The 26,601-nt window shown below is 43.7% G+C and overlaps 1 protein-coding gene across 5 annotated transcripts in view; it reads right to left on the bottom strand.

The window, feature by feature from the left end:
- Positions 1–20,960, bottom strand: part of SAMD12 (sterile alpha motif domain containing 12) — a 365,638-nt gene extending 344,678 nt beyond the window's left edge. For all 5 annotated transcript variants that reach the window (XM_072151282.1, XM_072151280.1, XM_072151284.1 and 2 more), the window contains exon 1: positions 20,802–20,960. In XM_072151282.1, coding sequence (XP_072007383.1) covers positions 20,802–20,814 — 13 coding nt within the window. In that variant the 5' untranslated portion in view covers positions 20,815–20,960. The remainder of the gene's footprint in view (positions 1–20,801) is intronic.
- Between the last annotated feature and the right edge of the window lie 5,641 nt (positions 20,961–26,601).

Raw genomic sequence — 26,601 nt, 5'->3', positions numbered from 1 at the left:
TTCGGACAAACTGCAGAATTTAAAAAGCAAATGGTGTCGCAAGATCAGCACTCACATGCACCGGGGAGAAGAAGGTGAACTTCGGCGCATGTCAGCGCGAAAGCGACACATGCAGGAAATTGGACGCACGACCTTAGTGTATCGCGGCAGACCCAAATCCTTGTCGGACAACGCACGGCGGGGATCACGATGGGACGGGTAAGTAAATGTGCTCCAATGGGTTAACAGCTGCAGCAACTCTTCTCTGGACTTCTCCTTTAAGAACTGTATGCAAATTAACTCTTGAAAATTCCCTCTGTCGCCACCTATAGGTGACTTTTCTGTAAATCCCTGTTCCTATCCATTATGGGTCCTTAGATCATAACTACATACCTCCCAAAAGTTGCCCAATAAAATTTTTCCCACGTCTTGACCCAGAATTTGTCCATCCACCTTGGGACATTCCTATGGAAATGAGACCATTGGGAGGAATTTTGAGGAGATATAGAAGCTATGCTGTGGTTCAAGGCTTTTTCATGGGATGGACATTGATTTTCAGGGTAGCTATCTTGGTAAATCAATGTCCGACCCATAATAGGCCTTTAGACTAGGGAAAGCTGCTGGCACTGACACCCTGCTGTGGGATTGTTTTAAGCCCCGTCTATGCCCAAATATATAGGATACATAAGATCTATAATGTTTTTAGCATCTTACTATTATATGGACTATAAAATTAAAGGAGTGTCAGCAACATAGATATGAATCTCTTAAATCAACCACTAAAATAAAGTGAAATTAAACAAAACATACTCACCTACCATTCTCTTCACACCGATCCCGGCGCTGGTCTTCTTCAAGCTTGACACACCAGGATCACTTGACACGCATCTCGTGTGACCTCACCTCCCTCTCCCATGCTGGAGTGGGAGGTGACCTCATGCTGGAGGCGTGAATAATTAAAAGCCCGGAAAGCTGGACATCACGTCCTGTTGCTCCGGGCTGCTTTTTCTAACACTTTTTTTTTCCTGGTGTGTCAAGTTTGAAGAAGTCCAGCTCCGGGATTGAGGAGAAGAGGACGATCGGTGAGTTTAGTTTCATTTTACTTTATTCTAGCGGTAGATTTCCTTCAAGGACTAGGCCCGTTCTATTTTAAGTTTTCCTTTAACACACCTGTACGAGGACTTGTTTTCTGTGAGACAGATTGTACTTCCCAGTGGTGCCATTGAAATTTCTTTGCCATGTATTGAGAAACTAGAAAAAAAAAATTGTAATGTAGTGAAATAGACAATTCCGCTTTAGGTAAGGTCAATCATTAGATATAGGAGAATGGTTTTTTTTTTATCTTTTTTTTTTTTAGCTCCCCCTGGATGTTTGAACCCTATAGGGCCTGATTGCTCATTCATTATACTCCGATACAGTTGTACTACTGTATAATGATAATATACTGCATCACTATAACAGTCACGCTACCTCAGGGCACCACTAGATGACATCACATGGGGGGACTATTGCGGCCCATGTGCTACCGGTATTTAAGTAAATGGGTCAAATGTGCCACTTATAAGGTTACTGCAAGAGTTAATGGTGGCTGATTTATAGTACAGATAATACAGTAGTCACCCCCTCTGGAGCCCTCTCTATTCAGGCTTAAGATTAAAGTGCTGTACCTGTAGGGTACACCTGACTGTTTAAGGAAGGTACCCCTAGACTGGGGGATGATGTTATTAGATGCAAAAGGGTTAAAAATTTGGGTACCGTTGCACTTTAATAGTGTTGGTGATCTGTGCCTATTTAGAGGTGTTCTCACCCCTCCCCTGTTGCGTCCTCCTCTCCTACAGTACGTGGGGGTTTATATGGCTGATGACTCAATGTTATCTCCCTCTTTGAGGCGACACTCAAGCTGTCCCTCCCTCCCTATGTTATTGAGATGTTATGTTTTTTGTTATGTTTTTCCTTTGTATTTTATAGTTATTTTAAGTCACAGCAGACGGAATGGTGAAAAATTTGAGATGGTGGTTGCTCGGTTGGCCGACTTGCCAGCTGGGAGTCCAGCTGTGCATACAGCTCCAAGGCTCAAAAATGTGTGATTCTTTCCCAAGTGCCTGATTTTTAGATATTACGGGTTAATATATAAAAAAAATAAAGCCGTGACCTAAATTTCCACCCAGCAAGAATTGTCTGTCATATTTTGGAAGTTAACTTATACGGTTAAAATGTACTGATATTTAGTGTTATGGGTAACTTATTAAAGGTGTTCTGTTGTATGCTTTGCAGTCTGTGTGGCATTTTTAATTATGAGGTTATCTGTATCAGTTGAGAATGTGATAACTGGAAACCACATCCATCAGCAGTGTGAAGAGAGACCAAATTGGTCTGAGCACAGTGCCATACATTGTATAGTGGCTGTGCTTTGTATTGCAACTGAGCCGATTCACATTAAAACAACTGACATGCAACCAGACCTGTAGCATAGTAGTAGTCATTGAAGAACCACTACCCTCTTTGGCAGCGGAAGTCCAATGTTGGACCCCAAAGATCTAATATCAATGGCCTTCCTATAGATCGGTCATTAAAATTTTAAACTATTTCAACAAAGAACTTTTCCCCAGAAACTTTTGGATTGATAAAAAAAAAGCTTGTGACCTGTTTAGAACTCCGACCTTAAAACTTCATACATGAAGCTCCCCGCGTTCCCACCTGCCCCTCCCCCGCCATTCCGTAATCATCAAAATAAAGTTTTAAGCGTTTGGCGGTAATTAGGACAGACGACTGTTCTTCCCAATCCCCCGATCTGCAGACTTTGTAAGTGTTGATCACAACAGTCTTTGAGTTAAATACTTTAGAGGGTAAGGGACCTCTTTCTCTCTCTCTCTTTTTTGGTGGCGGAGTACCAGAAGATTAATAAAGCGCACAGCATGGAAGCATTTAATTAACGACGTTCAAACGGAAATTATTTTTAGAAAGAACACGCTCCAGTCTTTGTCAGCGCGGAATGGTTAACTAGTGTAACCGCCATGATTGTCGTAAACAGAGGAGAGAGGCGCCGGCTGAATGACAATGCGCCTCATGCATATGGATCAATCAGTTCCGCACCATCTGTAATCCCATCCTGGGTATAGACTGGGCACGCACTGCCACCGAAATCTAGACTTATAATTAAAGGGATCTCTCTGATCTCTCAGTATGGCATGGAGATGATATAGAACTAACCATCTCATATCTATCTATCTATCTATCTCCTATCTATCTATCTCATATCTATCTATATATCTATCTCCTATCTATCTCATATCTATCTATATATCTATCTCCTATCTATCTATCTATCTCATATCTATCTATCTATCTCATATCTATCTATCTATCTCATATCTATCTATCTATCTCCTATCTATCTCCTATCTCATATCTATCTATCTATCTCATATCTATCTATATATTTATCTCATATCTATCTATATATTCATCTCCTATCTATCTATCTATCTCCTATCTATCTATCTCCTATCTATCTATCTATCTATCTCATATCTATCTATCTATCTCATATCTATCTATATATTTATCTCATATCTATCTATATATTCATCTCCTATCTATCTATCTATCTATCTATCTATCTATCTATCTCCTATCTATCTATCTCCTATCTATCTATCTATCTATCTATCTATCTATTATCTATCTATCTATCTCCTATCTATCTATCTATCTATCTATCTATCTCATATCTATCTATCTATCTATCTATCTATCTATCTCCTATCTATCTATCTATCTATCTATCTCCTATCTATCTATCTATCTATCTCCTATCTATCTATCTATCTATCTATCTCCTATCTATCTATCTATCTATCTATCTCATATCTATCTATCTATCTAGCTCCTATCCATCTCCTATCTATCTCATATCTATCTATCTATTTATCTAGACGAAAAAAAGTCCACAGCAGCACAATGTAAAAATAAAGAAACCCCTAAAAAAGGGGGGGTGCAAAGGCTCTACAGTCCTGGTAGAAGACTTACTCATATAGAAATCCAAAAAACAGAGGCAGCACTCCAGATAGTAAGTGAAAAATTGGAAGGGTTTATTCCAAAACCGGCGACGTTTCGGTGTTTATCTCCTATCTATCTATCTATCTATCTCATATCTATCTATCTATCTCATATCTATCTCATATCTATCTATCTATCTATCTCATATCTATCTATCTATCTATCTATCTCATATCTATCTATTATCTATCTATCTATCTCATATCTATCTATCTATCTCATATCTATCTATCTCATATCTATCTATCTATCTATCTATCTATCTCCTATCTATCTATCTCCTATCTATCTCATATATATCTACCTATCTCATATCTATCTATCTATCTATCTCCTATCTATCTATCTCAAATCTATCTATCTCATATCTATCTATCTATCTATCTATCTCATATCTATCTATCTATCTATCTCCTATCTATCTATCTATCTATCTATCTCCTATCTATCTATCTCCTATCTATCTATCTCATATCTATCTATCTATCTATCTATCTCCTATCTATCTATCTCATATCTATCTATCTATCTATCTATCTATCTATCTCATATCTATCTATCTATCTATCTCATATCTATTTATCTATCTATCTATCTATCTATCTATCTATCCTATAACTCTCTACTTTCCTTATATCTCACTATCAATTTATCTCTTATATCTATCTTATCTCTGTCTTTCTCAGTATATTACATTGTAGAGGTGTATGGAGCATCGGGGGGAAAGGTTTCAGAATATATCAGGGATCTCGCTACGGGGGTTCAGATATAGTTGTCATACCTTGGCCCTGGTGTATCTGCAAGAAGAAGTTTTGTCCTTCCTTAAAGGGAATCTACTATTTGCTTTTATGCATTATGAACCAAAAATGCCTTGAGAATGCTGTAGCTACACTGATGCAGAAACATATCTAGTTTAATAAATGAACTGAGTGGTTTTGCTGAAAAAACAATTATAAAATTATGCTAGTGAGGCTCCGACGCTTCTCCTCTTACCCTAATTATGCACTGCTCTAGCCTTGTCCTGCCCAGCATCAGCCGAGAATACGTAATCACTGTGTTGTCCCCGACAGGCAGAAGTAATCAATCACTGCAGCATCCCCCATCTTCTGTGTATTAGTCATCCAGCTCAGGTTGAGTAGTCCAGCGTGGACAGTTCAGGCAGCTCTTTAACGTAGAGCAGCCAGCCTGTACCCAGCTTTCCCAAGGTCTTGAGTTTTAGAATTGTTCTTTAAGCAAAGCCACTCAGTTCAGTGATTAAACAAGATAGGTTTCTGCATCAGTGTAGTTACAACATTCTCAAGGTATGTTTGATTCACAATGCATAAAAGCAAATGGTAGATTTTAGGAAACCTACCATCAGGAATCAACCTATGAAGGTAGATCTGATGGTCGGTTCCTACTAACATTATAAACCCTAAACTATCTTTCCATAATCCTATAATACTTTCTAACCTAATCTACAGTTTACCTAACTAATATGCAAATTTTCTGCAGAGGCTACTGGGGCGTGGAGTAGCCTTAGCTCCCATAGCCCAAAAAGGCTACTCCACGCCCTGGTAGCCCCTGCTGATAATTTGCATATTAGTTAGATAAAGTTTAGATAAGATTAGGAATTGTTATAGGACTAGTTAAAGATCATTCAGGGCTTAGGAAGTTAGTAGGAACCTACCATCAGATCTACCTTAAAGGAAACCTACCACTTGAAGTGGCAGGTTTCTGATGGAAATACCGGGCACCAGCTCAGGGTGAGTTGGTGCCGGAGCTTATTTTCGTTAGTGTTTTAAAACACTTTTTAAACTTTATAGCCGGCGCAGGCAGGTACGCGCTCGGCGCTTACCATGCGCGCGGCTCTCATTCACTTCCTATGTAGCCGCGCGCACGGTAAGCGCCGAGCTCGTACCTGCCTGCGCCGGCTATAAAGTTTAAAAAGTGTTTTAAACCGCGATACCGCGGTTTAAAACACTAACGAAAATAAGCTCCAGCACCAGCTCACCCTGAGCTGGTGCCCGGTATTTCCATCAGAAACCTGCCACTACAAGTGGTAGGTTTCCTTTAATAGGTCAATTCCTGATGGCAGGTTTCCTTTAAAGAAAACCCGAATGGGCACTAAACACCCACAGGTCCTTATAGGTTGGTGATTTAGTCTACCAAATCGCCCTCTATTAATTCCTGGCAGATAAATTCTGGCGGCCAGTAGCACAGCACAACAATACACTGCACCACCAGGGCTCTTCTGCGCCAGGTCTGGCAATGGTATAATTGTGCCATAACCTGCGCGACAGCGGTCGCCTGTAGCGCAGCTCTAAAATCCTGGCTTCTTTTACGAGTTGGCGCCAGCGGCAATTTACTCCACACACAATTAACTTTGCATGTGAATAACGGATGTCCACCCTTGTGTCTTCCTAAAATATTATCTCTGTGTATTATGGACAATATTCCTCCCCCCCCCCCTCCTGCTGAGCTCAGCAATCCTTCTTAACACAAAACATAAAGCGAGCTGCAGAATCGCGGAGGGCGCCCATAAAAAAACGGATATTCTAAAAGGCAGCAGAATTGTACAGAACATTAAGAAAGTATCGAGCAAGAGAATAAACTGCACTCACAGGGTATTTGTCTACAGTATCAAAATGTTGCGAATATTTTATAATATTATTTTTTTAATGATTGGAATAAAAAAAAACATTAAAATAAAAGAAGAACCACGTTCCACTACAGGTTAAGAATTGTGTTACATTTTATCCTTAGTTATTTCAATAAAGTTGTAATAAGCTTGAATCCTGGACAACCCCTGGTTACAGAAGCAGCTCATAAAAGTAATGTCCAAGGTTTGAAGACATATTGGGGAAGATTCATTATGCCGGGGGGGGGGGGGGGGGAAACTCCACCAGTTCAGATCTGATCTACAAGTCTGAACTGCCGGAACGTGTGCCTTTATTTATCAAAAGGCAGGAACCTCTTAGTAGATCCGGGTGCTGGACCGCCACCAACGGGGGGAACTTTTAGACCGGCATTCAAAATGCTATTCTTAATTAATTTCCCACTTCCAAAAACAAAACATAACACATGCACATAAGACACTATGCATAATCTGCTCAGCTCCTCCTGCTCTATAACATGCTGCCTGCAGATAGAACACTATGTACAATCTGCTCAGCTTCTCCTGCTCTATAACCTGCTGCCTGCAGATAGGACACTATGTATAATCTGCTCAGCTCCTCCTGCTCTATAATATGCTGCCTGCAGATAGGACACTATGTATAATCTGTTCAGCTCCTCCTGCTCTATAACATGCTGCCTGCAGATCGGACACTATGTACAATCTGTTCACTTCCTCCTGCTCTATAACATGCTGTCTGCAGACAGGACACTATGTATAATCTTCTCAGCTCCTCCTGCTCTATAACATGCAGCCAGCAGATAGGACACTATGCTCAATCTGCTCAGCTCCTCCTGCTCTATAGCATGCTGTCTGCAGATAGGACACTTTGTACAATCTACTCATCTCCTCCTGCTCTATAATGTACTGCCTGCAGATAGGACACTATGTACAATCTGCTCAGCTCCTCCTGCTCTATAACATGCTGCCTACAGATAGGACACTATGTACAATCTGCTCAGCTCCTCCTGCTCTATAACATGCTGTCTGCAGATAGGACACTTTGTACAATCTACTCATCTCCTCCTGCTCTATAATGTACTGCCTGCAGATAGGACACTGCGTACAATCTGCTCAGCTCCTCTTGCTTTATAACATGCTGCCTACAGATAGGACACTATGTACAATCTGCTAAACTCATCCTGCTCTATAACATGCTGCCTGCAGATAGGACACTATGTACAATCTGCTCAGCTCCTTCTCCTCTATAACATGCTGCCTGCAGATAGGACACTATGTACAGTCTGCTCAGCTCCTCCTGCTTTTTAACATGCTGCCTGCAGATAGGACACTATGTACAGTCTGCTCAGCTCCTCCTGCTCTATAACATGCTGCCTACAGATAGGACACTATGTACAATCTGCTAAGCTCATCCTGCTCTATAACATGCTGCCTGCAGATAGGACACTATGTACAGTCTGCTCAGCTCCTCCTGCTCTATAACATGCTGCCTGCAGATAGGACACTATGTACAGTCTGCTCAGCTCCTCCTGCTCTATAACATGCTGCCTACAGATAGGCCTATGGAGAGTGAACAGGTCTAAATTCATGAGTTTAATTGTCAATACCTATTTGTGATAGTGGTGAATAGAAATGTTCTGGTCAGAATTGGGTCAGGTTTAGCACCTCAGTTCTTGGATGTTTTTTCTCTGTGACATACTTGGGTGTCACTTGTAAGATTGCAATTTAAATACATTGTTAGCAATCATGAAGGAACAGCATGCGCCCAGGTCTGTAGTGATTGACAGGACGGGACTCAAGCTGCTTCATTTATATCTGAAGTCCTTGATGTGATAATGAGAGCGTCTATTAATCACTAATCAGGCAGTAAGACCATGAAGAAGCCAGTCACCTCCAAGGGGGTCATTCTATAAAGAAGGAAATTCATTTCTACTGTAAACAAGCTCTAGATACAAATTGGTGAAGAGATGGACCATTGTTTCCACCAGTGTCCAGTATTTATGTGGTCCAATCAAAGGTTTGGACCTAGCTATCCTTTGCCACATCTGGCACTTTGCAGTATCTGATTTATAGCGATTTTGTACCATATTTCCTTATGCCAATATTTTTTTTTATCCAAATCCATGCTACAAACCCTCTATATCTCAAAGCAGACAGCTCAGTCTAATCTATTCCTACTGCCTCCCTTCCTGGTCTACACACTTCTCCTTTCCCAGCAGACAGCTCAGTATATTATAGCTTCTTCCTGCTGCCTCCCTTCCTGGTCCACCCCTCCTCTCCTCTCACAGCATACAGCTCAGTATAATATAGCTCCTTCCTGCTGCCTCCCTGGTCCCCACTCTGTCTTATCTCACAGCATACAGCTCAGTATAATATAGCTCCTTCCTGCTGCCTCCCTTCCTGGTCCACCCCAGTAAAATATAGCTTATTCCTGCTGCCTCCATCCCTGGTCCACCACTCCTCTCATCTCCCAGCAGACAGCTCAGTATAATATAGCTTATTCCTGCTGCCTCCCTCCCTGGTCCACCACTCCTCTCCTCTCCCAGCAGACAGCTCAGTATAATATAGCTCCTTCCTGCTGCCTCCCTTCCTGGTCCATGCACCTCTCATCTTCCAGCAGACAGCTCAGTATAATATACGGTAGCTCCTTCCTGCTGCCTCCCTCCCTGGTCCATGCACCTCTCATCTCCCAGCAGACAGATCAGTATCATATAGCTCCTTCCAGCTGCCTCCCTTCCTGCTCCACCCCTCATCCCATCTCCCAGCAGACAGCTCAGTATAATATAGCTCCTTTCAGCTGCCTCCCACTGGTCCACACTCCTCTGATCTCCATGCATACAGCTCAGTATAATATAGCTCCTTCCTGCTGCCTCCCTCCCTGGTCCATGCACATCTCATCTCCCATCAGACAGCTCAGTATAATATAGCTCCTTCTTGCTGCCTCCATCCCTGGTCCACCCCTCCTCTCCTCTCCCAGCAGACAGCTCAGTATAATATAGCTCCTTCCTGCTGCCTCCATCCCTAGTCCACTCCTCCTCTCCTCTCCCAGCAGACAGCTCAGTATAATATAGCTCCTTCTTGCTGCCTCTATCCCTGGTCCACCCCTCCCCTCATCTCTCAGCAGACAGCTCAGTATAATATAGCTCCTTCCAGCTGCCTCCATCCCTGGTCCACCAATCCTCTCATCTCTCAGCAGATGGCTCAGTATAATATAGCTCCTTCCTGTTGCCTCCATCCCTGGTCCACCCCTCCTCTCCTCTCCCAGCAGACAGCTCAGTATAATATAGCTCCTTCTTGCTGCCTCTATCCCTGGTCCACCCCTCCCCTCATCTCTCAGCAGACAGCTCAGTATAATATAGCTCCTTCCAGCTGCCTCCATCCCTGGTCCACCAATCCTCTCATCTCTCAGCAGATGGCTCAGTATAATATAGCTCCTTCCTGCTGCCTCCATCCCTGGTCCACCACTCCTCTCCTCTCCCAGCAGACAGCTCAGTATAATATAGCTCCTTCTTGCTGCCTCCATCCCTGGTCCACCACTCCTCTCATAACCCAGCAGACAGCTCAGTATAATATAGCTCCTTCCTGCTGCCTCCATCCCTGGTCCACCACTCCTCTCCTCTCCCAGCAGACAGCTCAGTATAATATAGCTCCTTCCTGCTGCCTCTATCCCTGGTCCACCCCTCCCCTCATCTCTCAGCAGACAGCTCAGTATAATATAGCTCCTTCCAGCTGCCTCCATCCCTGGTCCACCAATCCTCTCATCTCTCAGCAGATAGCTCAGTATAATATAGCTCCTTCCTGCTGCCTCCATCCCTGGTCCACCACTCCTCTCCTCTCCCAGCAGACAGCTCAGTATAATATAGCTCCTTCTTGCTGCCTCCATCCCTGGTCCACCACTCCTCTCATAACCCAGCAGACAGCTCAGTATAATATAGCTCCTTCCTGCTGCCTCCATCCCTGGTCCACCACTCCTCTCCTCTCCCAGCAGATAGCTCAGTATAATATAGCTCCTTCCTGCTGCCTCCATCCCTGGTCCTCCACTCCTCTCATCTCCCAGCAGACAGCTCAGTATAATATAGCTCCTTCCTGCTGCCTCCATCCCTGGTCCACCACTCCTCTCATCTCCCAGCAGACAGCTCAGTATAATATAGCTCCTTCCTGCTGCCTCCATCCCTGGTCCACCACTCCTCTCATCTCCTAGCAGACAGCACAGACAGATACAACAGAAGCCTAATGTCTCCCTCTTACAGCCATCCAGATACAACAGAAGCCTAATGTCTCCCTCTTACAGCCATCCCCCTCTCCCTCTCTATAAAAAATTCACTGCTTAGTCTTTCTTCACTCAAGTGTATCAATGTCAATAGACAAGATCTTGTGATAAAAATCTCTTGGTCTCAGTAGAACACAGTGGGGCAGATTTTCTTACCCGGTCCATTCGCGATCCAGCGCCGCGTTCTGTGCGATGGATTCGGGTCTTCCGGTGATTCACTAAGGCAGTTTCTCCAACGTCCACCAGATGTCGCTGCTGCACTGAAGTTCCCCGAGGTCCGCTGAGGTGCACCATCCTATACTTTGTGAAGGTAAGCGCGTGACAGTTTTTTTTTTTTTTTAAATGCTGCGTTTTCTCCGAATCCGTCGGGTTATCGTTCGGCCACGCCCCCCGATTTCCGTCGCGTGCATGCCGGCGCCGATGTGCCACAATCCGATCGCGTGCGCCAAAAATCCGGGGCAATACAGGGAAAATCGGTGCAAATTGGAAATAGTAACACGTCGGCAAAACGCGAATCGGGCCCTTAGTAAATGACCCCCAGTGGGGCACATTTACTTACCCGGCCCATTCGCGATCCAGCGGCGCGTTCTCTGCACAGGATTCGGGTCCGGCTGGGATTTAAGATGGTAGTTCCTCCGCCGTCCACCAGGTGGCGCTGCAGCGCCGAAAATAATCTTAACGCCCCGGAATGCACCATCCCATAGAAGGTGAAGGTGAGCGCTCCCCAAGCGACACATTTTCGGATTTTAAATGCGGCGGTTTTTCCGAATACGTCGGGTTTTCGTTCGGCCACGCCCCCCCGATTTCTGTCGCGCGCATGCCGGCCCCGATGCGCCACAATCCGATCGCGTGCGCCAAAAACCCGGGGCAATTCATGTACAAGCGGCGCAAATCGGAAATATTCGGGTAACACGTCGGGAAAACGCGAATCGGGCCCTTAGTAAATGACCCCCAGTATGTTTTGGGCTAAGTCTATGGTGTACAGAGGTATAAGGCTTCTGCTCCTCGTGTATATTAGTATTAGGCTTCACTCCTTAGTATACAGTTGTCTTTGGTGTTTCTTGCGTGTACAGTGGTTTAGGTGTGTGCCCCTTTTATATAGCAGGTGTAAATTGGTGTATAGTTGGTTTGGGGTCTCAGTCCCCTGTGTATAGTAGTTTAGGCTTCAGTCATTGGTGTACAGAGGTTTCGGCTTCAGTCCCCTGTATATATTAGTTTAGGCTTCAGTCATTGGTGTACAGAGCTTTAGGCTTCAGTCCCCTGTATATAGTAGTTTAGGCTTCAGTCCCCTGTGTATAGTAGTTTAGGCTTCAGTCATTGGTGTACAGTTGGTTTTGGGTCTCAGTCCCCTGTGTATAGTAGTTTAGGCTTCAGTCATTGGTGCACTGTGGTTTCGGCTTCAGTCCCCTGTGTATAGTAGTTTAGGCTTCAGTCCCCTGTGTATAATAGTTTAGGCTTCAGTCATGGGTGTACAGTTGGTTTTGGGTCTCAGTCCCCTATCCATTGCAGTTACACGCTTCAGTCCCAGATTCCTTGTGGCTTTGGCCTTTAGTCTTTGTATTTGTTGCCCTTTGCTATTATTAAATCTTTCTTCCAATAATAGGAAAACCTCCTAAACCAGAGGATTCTGCTGGAAGCGATCTCAGGAAAGGTAAACTCCGGCATCGCAGAAGTTATAGTCATCACATGAACTTTCTCTTGCCTTCTTCCCCTCCTGTACTCGCCCATTACCTTCCATCTTCAGTCTCCGCTCGGAAATAGAATTTCCACTGTAATATTCCAAATTGCGTCTCCCTGACATTACTGATCGACGGTTCGGAGGCAGAAGTAAAACTGCATTTAAAATAATGGATGATTTTTTCACTCCCTTTAATCAACAGCGACGCATTACACCAGATTTGTAAGTCCCTAAATTCCGAAAATGAACTCATTAGCCGCCGTGACATTTGCTTGGGAAATAGATAATAACGGAAACAGGGAGGTGATAATGACTTGGGATGAAAAGCACGAAAGCCAAATAAGGTCGGAAAAACGTATTTCACCCAAATTATTTTTTGTAAAAAAAAAAAAAAAAGTGACAAATTGTATGTAACCCAGAAGACGGTTAATGTTACTTTGTATCGAGATCGGGGGCCGGAGATGTATAATACGGAACGCCGCGTGATCAGTCTTCGGGATGGGGCGTGAGCGTGAACATATTTCAATCTGCATCGCACAAATACTAACATTTATGTACTGGAACATCTCGAGCGATAGAACAAGTTTGTATATTAATGGCGCCGATTTGCATAGTGCAGCGTCGGCAGAATCCCGTACGATGTCCCGCGCTTCTGGAATCGCCATTTGCAACAATGTAGAGAGAAAAAAAGTCAATCCGGGAAAAAGCTTAACGAGCTGCTACATTTAACCTCTATGTAGTTTTCCCCGGAATGAGATCTTTAATGTCTCCGGATAATGTACAGGAGCTGCGGAAGATATGACTTACGGCGCAGTAAAGACAACGACGAGGAGATCAGTGCAGGATTGATGTGTTGCTATTGCTTCGCCGTAGACTAATACCAGTCACACCTGGAGATATCAGTGATCGAAATCACTCAAGCAAACAGCGCCACTTTTATCTATGGCGTAATGTGGTATTACACCTCAAGAGTTACATCATACAGGGAGGCCCAATGGAAAAACAAGCTTGGGAACAGCATCCTGTGTGTAGCAAGAAAAGGGCTAAATCTCTAAGGGGTTGTGCCCTAAGAGGCGGCCATTTTGAAACCAACCATCTTGGCACCAAATCAATAGTTTTAAATGGGACGAGGTAGAGGTGACATTTGCATCGGAGTATTTCACCACTAAAAGGTCACCCACCCCCAATGTCACGGCTGGAATACGATCTTCCTGTACAACCCTGTATATTGTCTCCATACTTTTGGACCACCCTATACATTGGGGCTCATTTACTAAGGGTCCGCAGACCGCGATTTTGTCGGGTTTCCCGAATATTTCCATTTTGCGCCGAATAGCCCCGGGTTTTTGGCACACGCGATCGGATTGTGGCGCATCGGCGCCGGCTTGCAGAGCTGAGCTGCTGTATCTAAGCTGCCAGTATAGAAGTATCCACCATACATAGAGCTGAGCGGCTGTATCTAATCTACCAGTATAGAAGTATCCACCATACATAGAGCTGAGCTGCTGTATCTAATCTACCAGTATAGAAGTATCCACCATACATAGAGCTGAGCGGCTGTATCTAATCTACCAGTATAGAAGTATCCACCATACATAGAGCTGAGCGGCTGTATCTAATCTACCAGTATAGAAGTATCCACCATACATAGAGCTGAGCGGCTGTATCTAATCTACCAGTATAGAAGTATCCACCATACATAGAGCTGAGCGGCTGTATCTAATCTACCAGTATAGAAGTATCCACCATACATAGAGCTGAGCGGCTGTATCTAATCTACCAGTATAGAAGTATCCACCATACATAGAGCTGAGCGGCTGTATCTAATCTACCAGTATAGAAGTATCCACCATACATAGAGCTGAGCGGCTGTATCTAATCTACCAGTATAGAAGTATCCACCATACATAGAGCTGAGCGGCTGTATCTAATCTACCAGTATAGAAGTATCCACCATACATAGAGCTGAGCGGCTGTATCTAATCTACCAGTATAGAAGTATCCACCATACATAGAGCTGAGCGGCTGTATCTAATCTACCAGTATAGAAGTATCCACCATACATAGAGCTGAGCGGCTGTATCTAATCTACCAGTATAGAAGTATCCACCATACATAGAGCTGAGCGGCTGTATCTAATCTACCAGTATAGAAGTATCCACCATACATAGAGCTGAGCGGCTGTATCTAATCTACCAGTATAGAAGTATCCACCATACATAGAGCTGAGCGGCTGTATCTAATCTACCAGTATAGAAGTATCCACCATACATAGAGCTGAGCGGCTGTATCTAATCTACCAGTATAGAAGTATCCACCATACATAGAGCTGAGCGGCTGTATCTAATCTACCAGTATAGAAGTATCCACCATACATAGAGCTGAGCGGCTGTATCTAATCTACCAGTATAGAAGTATCCACCATACATAGAGCTGAGCGGCTGTATCTAATCTACCAGTATAGAAGTATCCACCATACATAGAGCTGAGCGGCTGTATCTAATCTACCAGTATAGAAGTATCCACCATACATAGAGCTGAGTGGCTGTATCTAATCTACCAGTATAGAAGTATCCACCATACATAGAGCTGAGCGGCTGTATCTAATCTACCAGTATAGTAGTATCCACCATACATAGAGCTGAGTGGCTGTATCTAATCTACCAGTATAGAAGTATCCACCATACATAGAGCTGAGTGGCTGTATCTAATCTACCAATATAGAAGTATCCACCATACATAGAGCTGAGTGGCTGTATCTAATCTACCAGTATAGAAGTATCCACCATACATAGAGCTGAGCTGCTGTATCTAAGCTGCAATTATTGAGGTATCCACCATACATAGAGCTGAGCTGCTGTATCTAAGCTGCCATTATAGAAGTATCCACCATACATAGAGCTGAGCTGCTGTATCTAATCTACCAGTATAGAAGTATCCACCATACATAGAGCTGAGCGGCTGTATCTAATCTACCTGTATAGAAGTATCTACCATACATAGAGCTGAGCGGCTGTATCTAATCTACCTGTATAGAAGTATCTACCATACATAGAGCTGAGCTGCTGTATCTAAGCTGCCATTATAGAGGTATCTACCATACATAGAGCTGAGCGGCTGTATCTAAGCTGCCCTTATAGAGGTATCTACCATACACAGAGCTGAGATGCTGTATCTAAGCTGCCATTATAGAGGTATCTACAATACATAGAGCTTAGCTGCTGTATCTAAGCTGCCATTATAGAAGCATCAACCATATATAGAGCTGAGTGGCCGTATCTAAGCTGCCATTATAGGAACATCTACCATACATAGAGCTGAGCTGCTGTATCTAAGCTACCATTATAGAGGTATCTACCATACATAAAACTGAGCTGCTGTATCTAAGCTGCCACCTTAGGATACATGTCTCATACATATACTGTCTCATACACATAGTGACTGCTGAATGTTTACACTGGGGCTCCGGCAGTGAGGTGACCCCTGACCTGACCCTGGGGGGTGCTCTATACCTAAATCCTCGGAGCAGTCTAATAAGCTTTGTGATCCATGTTCTGCATCTGCCTCCCACACAGACCGCGACCTCCGGGAGAACATGTACACAGCGTAATAAAGGTCACAGTGTGAACAAGGCTTTAGGATGATCTGATGCATCGCACACAAGAGGCTCAGAAATGTCCAAATATTCCCCAAAACAAACCAAATCCCACAAGGTACAAAAGCAGAAAAATGACCAAAACATCAGAAAACAAGAACCGCAGAAAATGGAGACGTTTTTTGAGATTGCTAGATGACAACTTCCCGTTAATATTAGTTTTAGGATTTATTTTACTAATCCAGGATAAGGGATAACAATTCCCCCGTATCACAGGAATGGACCCTGACAGTTTATGAGAATGGGGGTCCCATTCTCACTAATTGCTTGAAGGGGAGGTGGAGCATTCAACGCTCTATTCATTACTATGATAGTGTTGGAAATTGCTGCGTACAGCGCTCTGGTGTCTCCAGGCATTCACATTCACTGTCTTTGAGAGCAGTGGAGATAGGGGAGCGTTGTGCTCAGCAATTTTGACACTCCCACTGAATGAAGTAGCAGTAAATATGCTCAACCTCACACTGCACCTTTAAGCAAAAATAGGACCACATCATCATGATCCATTTATTCGGATTGTCCCAAGATCCTGTAAATAGGAGACAATCGTCACAGGATCTCTAGCTTCACAGGCTGTTACACTGTGTAGGAGAATTCCCCCCTCTCCCACTGTGTGAGCTTACAGCAGGCAGAGGGAAGTGCTGAGGGAGCATGAGGAGGAAGAGACAGTGTAACAAACAGCGTGTGGCGAGTATCAGGGGGCAGCTGCTGCTGTCTCTCTCCCCTCACACCATCCCCCTCCCTCTGCCTGCTCAATGGGCGTGACAGGAATTGGAGAGGAAGCTACAAGAGTGGGGAGGAGAGGAGACTGAGATACAGACACACACAAGCCGCTGCAGCTGCCTCCCACCCTCCTTTCCCCTCTCGGACTCACCACACGCTGCTGGCAGGGAGCCAGGTAGTATGAAATAAGTTTTTAGAAAGTACTGAAATGAATCAGAATCATTCAGACCAGATAAAAATTACATTACTGGTAACATGCTCGCTTTAAGTCCCCGAGTGAGAAAGCTGGAGCACCTACTGACCTTTACTTCCACTATGTTATGTGTTAATTATAATACTTTATTATTCATCTTTTATACAAAATGCAAGCATGGTTGCAGACAGGCTTTCTTATTGGCTGACACCCCAGAACCTTCCAGGACCGGCGGGGGAACCAGAAGAGGTCAGTACTGAAGTCAGTATGTGTGATGCAAATTCGGGTCCTATTTTCCCATCAGGGTCCCGCTATGACCTCACCCTTTGCACCCTACAAGTTGTATGACATCAACTCTATCTGACTAATGACCCTCCTACCTGATGCAAAAAAAAATAGGAGATTTGGACCGGATTTGGATTTGGCTAAGTTGTCCAATTTCATAGTACGATACAATATCCCGACATTCAAACTAAACCCACGAAATGCTGCAATACACAACACAACCACTAGGTGGACACAGACGCATATTGGATATCACTTATCACAACTGATACAATGTTGTCTTGAAAAGCCGCTCATCTCATTGCACACATTTAGTAACCGGACATGATCTCTGCTTGCTGTCAATTAATGGAACGATTCCAGTTTACTTTGAAATTCTAGATCCAAGACATTTCACAGCTGATGGTTTGTTACCACTAATACCTGTCTAGACAATAGGACAGAGGGGGAGAGTGAGGGTCCTACCACTGGGACTGTCACCACTTACAAGAATGGGGGTACCGTTCCTTTAAATGAATGGAGTGGCAGAAGGATTGTGTGGAAAAGCCGCCTCCTGTTGATCGGGGGAAATTAGTTATTCTTAAAGGGATGTTCCATTGACATATGTGGTCTCCAGTGCAGTCACCACTCCCCTTCTGAATGCGGTGGTCCCCTCATCAGGAGGGACAGGGGTCTCCCATTACCAGAGGTATTACCTATAAGATAGTACTAGTTTTCTGTATTGGAAATATCCCTTTAAGATGGAACTATGGGTTAGATACAATCATCTCTACTATGCCCACCACGTGACACCATGACCACATTCACTGTTACACTGCGACCATGACACAGATCTTGTTTGTGCAACAAGTAGATCTACAGTAGATGCAGCAGAGATGAGTTTGTCCCTCGGCACAATTCACTGGTTTTTCACTGGAAAGCCCAAAACTGGTAAAGTTTTGCCAAGTACTGGGATCTGAAATATATACATTGATATGAGAACTGAATTGGGTTGTGCCAAGTGCTAAATCCAATGTGTATCGGTATGTGACTATGGGTAACCCAGCACTGCTACATCAGTGGTGACACAGGGAGGTAGAGGGGATCATCTTACTATAGCACAAAGGAATAGATGGGGCAAAAGGAGAAAGGTTGTATATACATAGAGGAGGCGGCCTGATCAGTCTCCATGCACAGAGCACAGCAGTGTGAGGGCAATCCTCCATGGCTCACACAGTAAGTAAGCATTAAAATGTTGTTGGGGGGTGCATACACATCAGTGGGGGAACTTCTTTTTTTTTTTTTTTTTTAAAGGGGCATTATTTACTATTGGAGGGGTAAATTAGGGAGCATTATAGGTGCGGAGGTACCATAGGGGGGCTTCATTATACTGTTTAGAGGGCCACAGGTAGTGGGTATTAGGAAGGGAGGGGCAATATACTGGGTGGGGTATTCAGAGGAAAGAGGGAAATTATAATGTGGGGCCACACTAGGGGGGTAGTTTTAGAGCGGGTGCTAAAAGGGTAAACTTTTCCTTCCCCATCTCACTTTAGGAACATTGGGAGGTAAGAATATGGGGTATGGAATTATTCGGCTCTGCTGCATCTGTTTGTCTTTCAATGAATCAATGCACAGGCTCATTGATTCAAATAACTAACTCAGCTCTGAGGGAGAAGAGCTAATTACATAAAGAAGAGAGCAGAACTATGAAAAATATACAATCCTCACACTGCTGTGCTCTGAGCAATGAGCTGCTCCAAAGCCCCTCCATTCTACACGGTGTAAAATCTATAGCTGACACAACTGTTATAGATTTCACTATAAATAGAGGAGGGGGAAGTAAATCTAAAGATGCTTATTTGTATTACACGTCCATTTCTACTTGTACAATGCGCCTCACAAAAGATAAAAACATTTGGAACATAGAGGGCATGCACAGAGCACAGCAGTGTGAGGACCGGCCACCACTGCAAACACAAAATATGATTACACATCCACCCCTGGGCAAATAATTTTCTTATACTAGTTGTACGAATGACAGACTCATGCGCTAATTGCATCAAGAAGAGAGCACAACTGGAAAAAAAGCACAATCCTCACACTGCTGTGCTCTGAGCAATGAGCTGCATCCAAAGCCCCTCCCTTCTTCTGTAGACAACTGTTATAGATTTTACTATACATAGAGGAGGGGGGTTAGTGCGGCTCCATGCATAGAGCACAGCAGTGTGAGGACCGTCCTCCACTGCACACACAAAAGTATGATTACGCACCACCCCGGGGCAATTACTTTTGCTATATTAGTCGTGTATCAGGGAGATGTACTAATTATATACAGAAGAGAGCAAAACTGAAAATAACGCACAATCCTCACACTGCTGTGTTCTGAGCAATGAACTGTATCCACAGCTCCTCCCTTCTTCTGCAAACAACAAGGGGGCTTGATGCCGCTTCATGCACAGAGCACAGCAGTGTGAGGACATTCCTCCACTGCACACACAACGGTATGATTGCGCATCTGTCCAGGGCGTATTACGTCTACGTGTTTTGTCGTGTGACAGACTCGGCTCTGCTACATCTGCATACGGCGGTGTTGTGATGCTATGTGCCACCCCCATCCTGATGACGTCACAGTGCACAGCAGTGTGAGGACATCCATCCACTTCACACACAATGGTATAACGTCTATGTGTTTTGTCGTAGTAGTCGTATGCGAATGACAGACCCGGCTCTGCTACATCTGCATGCGGCGGTGTTGTGATACTATGTGCCACCCCTCCTTCTTGACATCTCAGTGCACAGCAGTGTGAGGACATCCATCCACTTCACACACAATGGTATTCCGTCTATGTGTTTTGTCGTAGTAGTCGTATGCAAATGACGGACTCGGCACTGCTACATCTGCATGCAGAGGTGTTGTGATACTATGTGCCACCCCCACCCTGATGACGTCACAGTGCACAGCAGTGTGAGGACATTCATCCACTTCACATACAATGGCATAACGTCTACGTGTTTTGTCGTAGTAGTCGTATGCGAATGACAGACTCGGCTCTGCTACATCTGCATTCAGCGGTGTTGTGATACTATGTGCCACCCCCACCCTGATGACGTCACAGTGCACAGCAGTGTGAGGACATTCATCCACTTCACACACAACCGTATAACGTCTACGTGTTTTGTCGTAGTAGTCGTATGCGAATGACAGACTCGGCTCTGCTACACCTGCATGCGGCAGTGTTGTGGTACTGTGTGCCACCCCCACCCTGATGACGTCACAGTGCACAGCAGTGATTGGCAGCTGGCCAGCGCTGCCACCATGTGACGTCATGCCCTTACCCACAGCTGCCACCCCTGGTGCCCACTCACCCTCCACCGCCATGGCGTCAGCAGGCGTCACACATGGTCCCCACAGCCCTGGGTGCAGACGTCTCCCTTATTGTCACTGAGATGAGATTCTCTGATTCTGTTTTCCATCAGCTGCTATGAGCAACCTGCACACAGCTAGACTGAACGCCAGCAGCAGAGGATCATGGGAGATGTAGTACTTTTGGTTTGACAAATGCCCCTTCCCCCCACCACTACCCCCTCCACCTCACACATATCCCTCTCATCCAGCAGGATTTTACCCTGGGAAACGTCCATTCTAAACAATGTCCTAAATTTACGCAACTAATGATCCGTATCGACAATGTATGGATCCAGGCCGGACTACGTTTCCCACAATCCCTCATTCCAGAAGCAAATTCTGACAGAAAGCACAAGTATTTCCTTAAGAGCTTCCTCGTCAGGTGCCAAGGAGTAAGCAGGATCCTCGGCTGGAGAAACTGGACCTGCTGCTTGTCGGCTGCACGGCGTCACGTGGGCTTAAAGGGGAGGGGGGATAGATGAAAGGTCACCTATGCCTTTAAGGGCACGTTCATATTTCTTTACCTCATTCATAATGAAAAACTAGAAGTATTCGCGTTAAAACCAAACAAATATAAAATAATCATCCATTATAATATAATATAACAGGAATATAGACACAAAGATCAAAAAAGTCACTAAATAGTAAAGAATCACCCAAAATCAGAAATATCATATAATACTATTATACAATAGTCATGTTGTAGCGCAATATTGCACTTATTACCATAATACACCCAAATGATGTGCCCCAATACAGCGCTCAATCTATAAATTATACACAATCCATCCTGATAAACCTGGGACATTACTCATAGATCCAGGCACCGGGACTGTGGTATCTTCTTATATCTGTTATCCATCAACCATGTGTTAACATCAACTTATGCTAATGAGCCTGAAGGGCTCTGGGGGTTGGAACCACAGGCTTTCCCTGCTGCAGCTTCACAGGCTGTTACATTGTCTCCCCCTGCTCCCTCAGCACTTTTCCCCCTCCCTCTGCCTACTGTAATCTCACACAGTGGGAGGGGGGGAAGTGCTCTGGTAACAGAAAATGCATGGAAAATAACGATACATAAGGCACAAGGTGCACTAGAGAAACAACAGCAAAAGTCACAGTGAAAAGTCGCAAAAATGAGACCATTTAAGTAGCAGAAATACATGTCCCCCTATATGTACCCCACTACAGTGCTCAACAATGCAATGCTTATATAATACACCAATATCTATCTCAATAATAATAAATACAGTACTCCTTTACAGTGTTCAATAATACAAAAAATAAATAAGCCCTAATAATAACCAATAAATACCCCCATGCGGTTCCAAATAATATGATTAAAAAAAAAATTAATAATACACCCACATTATGCTGTGGTTAATAATAATAACTTAACCATCCCTGTGCGTTCCCCGAGGTGCGTTGTCTGACGATTATGCCCTGTGCCGTGATTCACTAAGATCGTGCGCCCGATATCCTGCATGTGTCTCTCCCCCGCTCAGGTCCCCGGAGTTCACCTTCTTCTTCCTGGTGCATGTAAGTGCATTGTCTTGCGACACAATTTAAATGTTAAATCACACACGCTGTCCAAATCAGTCAGATCGTCTGATGGCCACGCCCCGATTTGTGTCACATGAAAGCCGGCGCCGAAGCACGAAAATCCGCTTGTGAGACAATAACCTGCTAAATGCAGCGCAAATCAGAAATCGTTGAAATATCCGATGATAGTGCGGTCCGCGGACCATTAGTAAATGAGCCCCAATATGTAAGTATTATGCACACATCATGCCCAATGAGTACTGCAAGAGAGGGGCTTATTTACTAAGGGTCACACTGCACTTTTGCCAGACTGTTCGCTGTTTTGGGGATTTGCGCAGCCTTCAAAGGTATTTAACGAGTTTGCGATGCGATTGTGTTGCACCTGACCGGATTGTGGCGCAGCTGTGTTGGCTTCCATGGGACATGGACCTGAGCGGGGAAGCATCACATGCAGGATATCTGGCGCACGATCTTAGTGAATCGCGGCACAGGGCATTATACATGGACAATGCACTATATACACTTTCTGCGAACTCCAAGGAACGGATAAGTAAATGTTCCCAAAAATTTTTAATACTGCAATACTTAATAGTACAATCATATAAGTATCAATATAATAATACAAAATGTGATATAAAATACATGATATAAAATGTTATGCTTAATATACGCAGGTTTAACAGGCTCAAATATACAATAAGCAAACAATGCATCCATATCATGCTCCATGAGTAGCCCAATACTCAGAGCAGAGGGGAGGAGCAATGGAATAGATTATTGCAAAGAGTGGGAAGCTCTTCAGACTTATAGACCCCCCCCCCAGAGCACTTGCAGGAGCTGAAGACCTGGATTAAAAGTTGACTTTTCATAGTCCTGTTGCTATTAACCACACACACAAAGGCAATGTTACACAGCGCTACACGGCCAATATAGTATTGTGTGTAGTTCATTATGGTCAAAACCGATGACATATTCCCTATAAATAGATGTTTTAAGACTTTCTCTTAATCAACATTCTAAAGTTTCCCTCTTTACACATCTCATGTATGGTCCTCCTCTCTATACACATCACATGTATGGTCCTCCTCTATACACATCTCATGTATGGTCCTCCTCTCTATACACATCTCATGTATGGTCCTCTTCTCTATACACATCTCATGTATGGTCCTCCTCTCTATACACATCTCATGTATGCTCCTCCTCTCTATACACATCTCATGTATGATCCTCCTCTCTATACACATCTCATGTATGGTCCTCTTCTCTATACACATCTCATGTATGGTCCTCCTCTCTATACACATCTCATGTATGATCCTCTTCTCTATACACATCTCATGTATGGTCCTCCTCTCTATACACATCTCATGTATGCTCCTCCTCTCTATACACATCTCATGTATGATCCTCCTCTCTATACACATCTCATGTATGGTCCCCTTCTCTATACACATCTCATGTATGGTCCCCTTCTCTATACACATCTCATGTATGGTCCTCCTCTCTATACACATCTCATGTATGGTCCCCTTCTCTATACACATCTCATGTATGATCCTCTTCTCTATACACATCTCATGTATGGTCCTCCTCTCTATACACATCTCATGTATGGTCCTCCTCTCTATACACATCTCATGTATGGTCCTCTTCTCTTTACACATCTCATGTATGATCCTCTTCTCTATACACATCTCATGTATGGTCCTCCTCTATACACATCTCATGTATGGTCCTCCTCTCTATACACATCTCATGTATGGTCCTCTTCTCTATACACATCTCATGTATGGTCCTCTTCTCTATACACATCTCATGTATGGTCCTCTTCTCTATACACATCTCATGTATGGTCCTCTTCTCTATACACATCTCATGTATGATCCTCCTCTCTATACACATCTCATGTATGGTCCCCTTCTCTATACACATCTCATGTATGGTCCCCTTCTCTATACACATCTCATGTATGGTCCTCCTCTCTATACACATCTCATGTATGGTCCTCCTCTCTATACACATCTCATGTATGGTCCTCTTCTCTATACACATCTCATGTATGGTCCTCCTCTCTATACACATCTCATGTATGGTCCTCTTCTCTATACACATCTCATGTATGGTCCTCTTCTCTATACACATCTCATGTATGGTCCTCCTCTATACACATCTCATGTATGGTCCTCCTCTATACACATCTCATGTATGGTCCTCTTCTCTATACACATCTCATGTATGGTCCTCTTCTCTATACACATCTCATGTATGGTCCTCTTCTCTATACACATCTCATGTATGGTCCTCCTCTCTATACACATCTCATGTATGATCCTCTTCTCTATACACATCTCATGTATGGTCCTCTTCTCTATACACATCTCATGTATGGTCCTCTTCTCTATACACATCTCATGTATGATCCTCCTCTCTATACACATCTCATGTATGGTCCTCCTCTCTATACACATCTCATGTATGGTCCTCCTCTCTATACACATCTCATGTATGGTCCTCTTCTCTATACACATCTCATGTATGGTCCTCTTCTCTATACACATCTCATGTATGATCCTCCTCTCTATACACATCTCATGTATGGTCCCCTTCTCTATACACATCTCATGTATGGTCCTCCTCTCTATACACATCTCATGTATGGTCCTCTTCTCTATACACATCTCATGTATGGTCCTCTTCTCTATACACATCTCATGTATGGTCCTCCTCTCTATACACATCTCATGTATGGTACTCCTCTCTATACACATCTCATGTATGGTCCTCTTCTCTATACACATCTCATGTATGATCCTCTTCTCTATACACATCTCATGTATGGTCCTCTTCTCTATACACATCTCATGTATGGTCCTCTTCTCTATACACATCTCATGTATGATCCTCCTCTCTATACACATCTCATGTATGGTCCCCTTCTCTATACACATCTCATGTATGGTCCTCCTCTCTATACACATCTCATGTATGGTCCCCTTCTCTATACACATCTCATGTATGATCCTCCTCTCTATACACATCTCATGTATGGTCCTCTTCTCTATATACATCTCATGTATGGTCCTCTTCTCTATACACATCTCATGTATGGTCCTCTTCTCTATATACATCTCATGTATGGTCCTCTTCTCTATACACATCTCATGTATGGTCCTCTTCTCTATACACATCTCATGTATGGTCCTCTTCTCTATACACATCTCATGTATGGTCCTCTTCTCTATACACATCTCATGTATGGTCCTCTTCTCTATACACATCTCATGTATGGTCCTCCTCTCTGTACACATCTCATGTATGGTCCTCTTCTCTATACACATCTCATGTATGGTCCTCCTCTCTATACACATCTCATGTATGGTCCTTTTCTCTATATACATCTCATGTATGGTCCTCTTCTCTATACACATCTCATGTATGCTCCTCCTCTTTATACACATCTCATGTATGGTCCTCCTCTCTATACACATCTCATGTATGGTCCTCTTCTCTATACACATCTCATGTATGGTCCTCTTCTCTATACACATTTCATGTATGGTCCTCTTCTCTATACACATCTCATGTATGGTCCTCTTCTCTATACACATCTCATGTATGATCCTCCTCTCTGTACACATCTCATGTATGGTCCTCCTCTCTGTACACATCTCATGTATGGTCCTCTTCTCTATACACATCTCATGTATGGTCCTCCTCTCTATACACATCTCATGTATGATCCTCCTCTCTATACACATCTCATGTATGATCCTCCTCTCTATACACATCTCATGTATGGTCCTTTTCTCTATATACATCTCATGTATGGTCCTCTTCTCTATACACATCTCATGTATGCTCCTCCTCTTTATACACATCTCATGTATGGTCCTCCTCTCTATACACATCTCATGTATGGTCCTCTTCTCTATACACATCTCATGTATGGTCCTCTTCTCTATACACATTTCATGTATGGTCCTCTTCTCTATACACATCTCATGTATGGTCCTCTTCTCTATACACATCTCATGTATGATCCTCCTCTCTGTACACATCTCATGTATGGTCCTCCTCTCTGTACACATCTCATGTATGGTCCTCTTCTCTATACACATCTCATGTATGGTCCTCCTCTCTATACACATCTCATGTATGATCCTCCTCTCTATACACATCTCATGTATGATCCTCCTCTCTATACACATCTCATGTATG

The sequence above is a fragment of the Engystomops pustulosus genome, chromosome 5, assembly GCF_040894005.1.
Source record: "Engystomops pustulosus chromosome 5, aEngPut4.maternal, whole genome shotgun sequence".
Lineage (NCBI taxonomy): Eukaryota > Metazoa > Chordata > Amphibia > Anura > Leptodactylidae > Engystomops > Engystomops pustulosus.
This window is presented reverse-complemented; position numbering and strand designations above follow the sequence as displayed.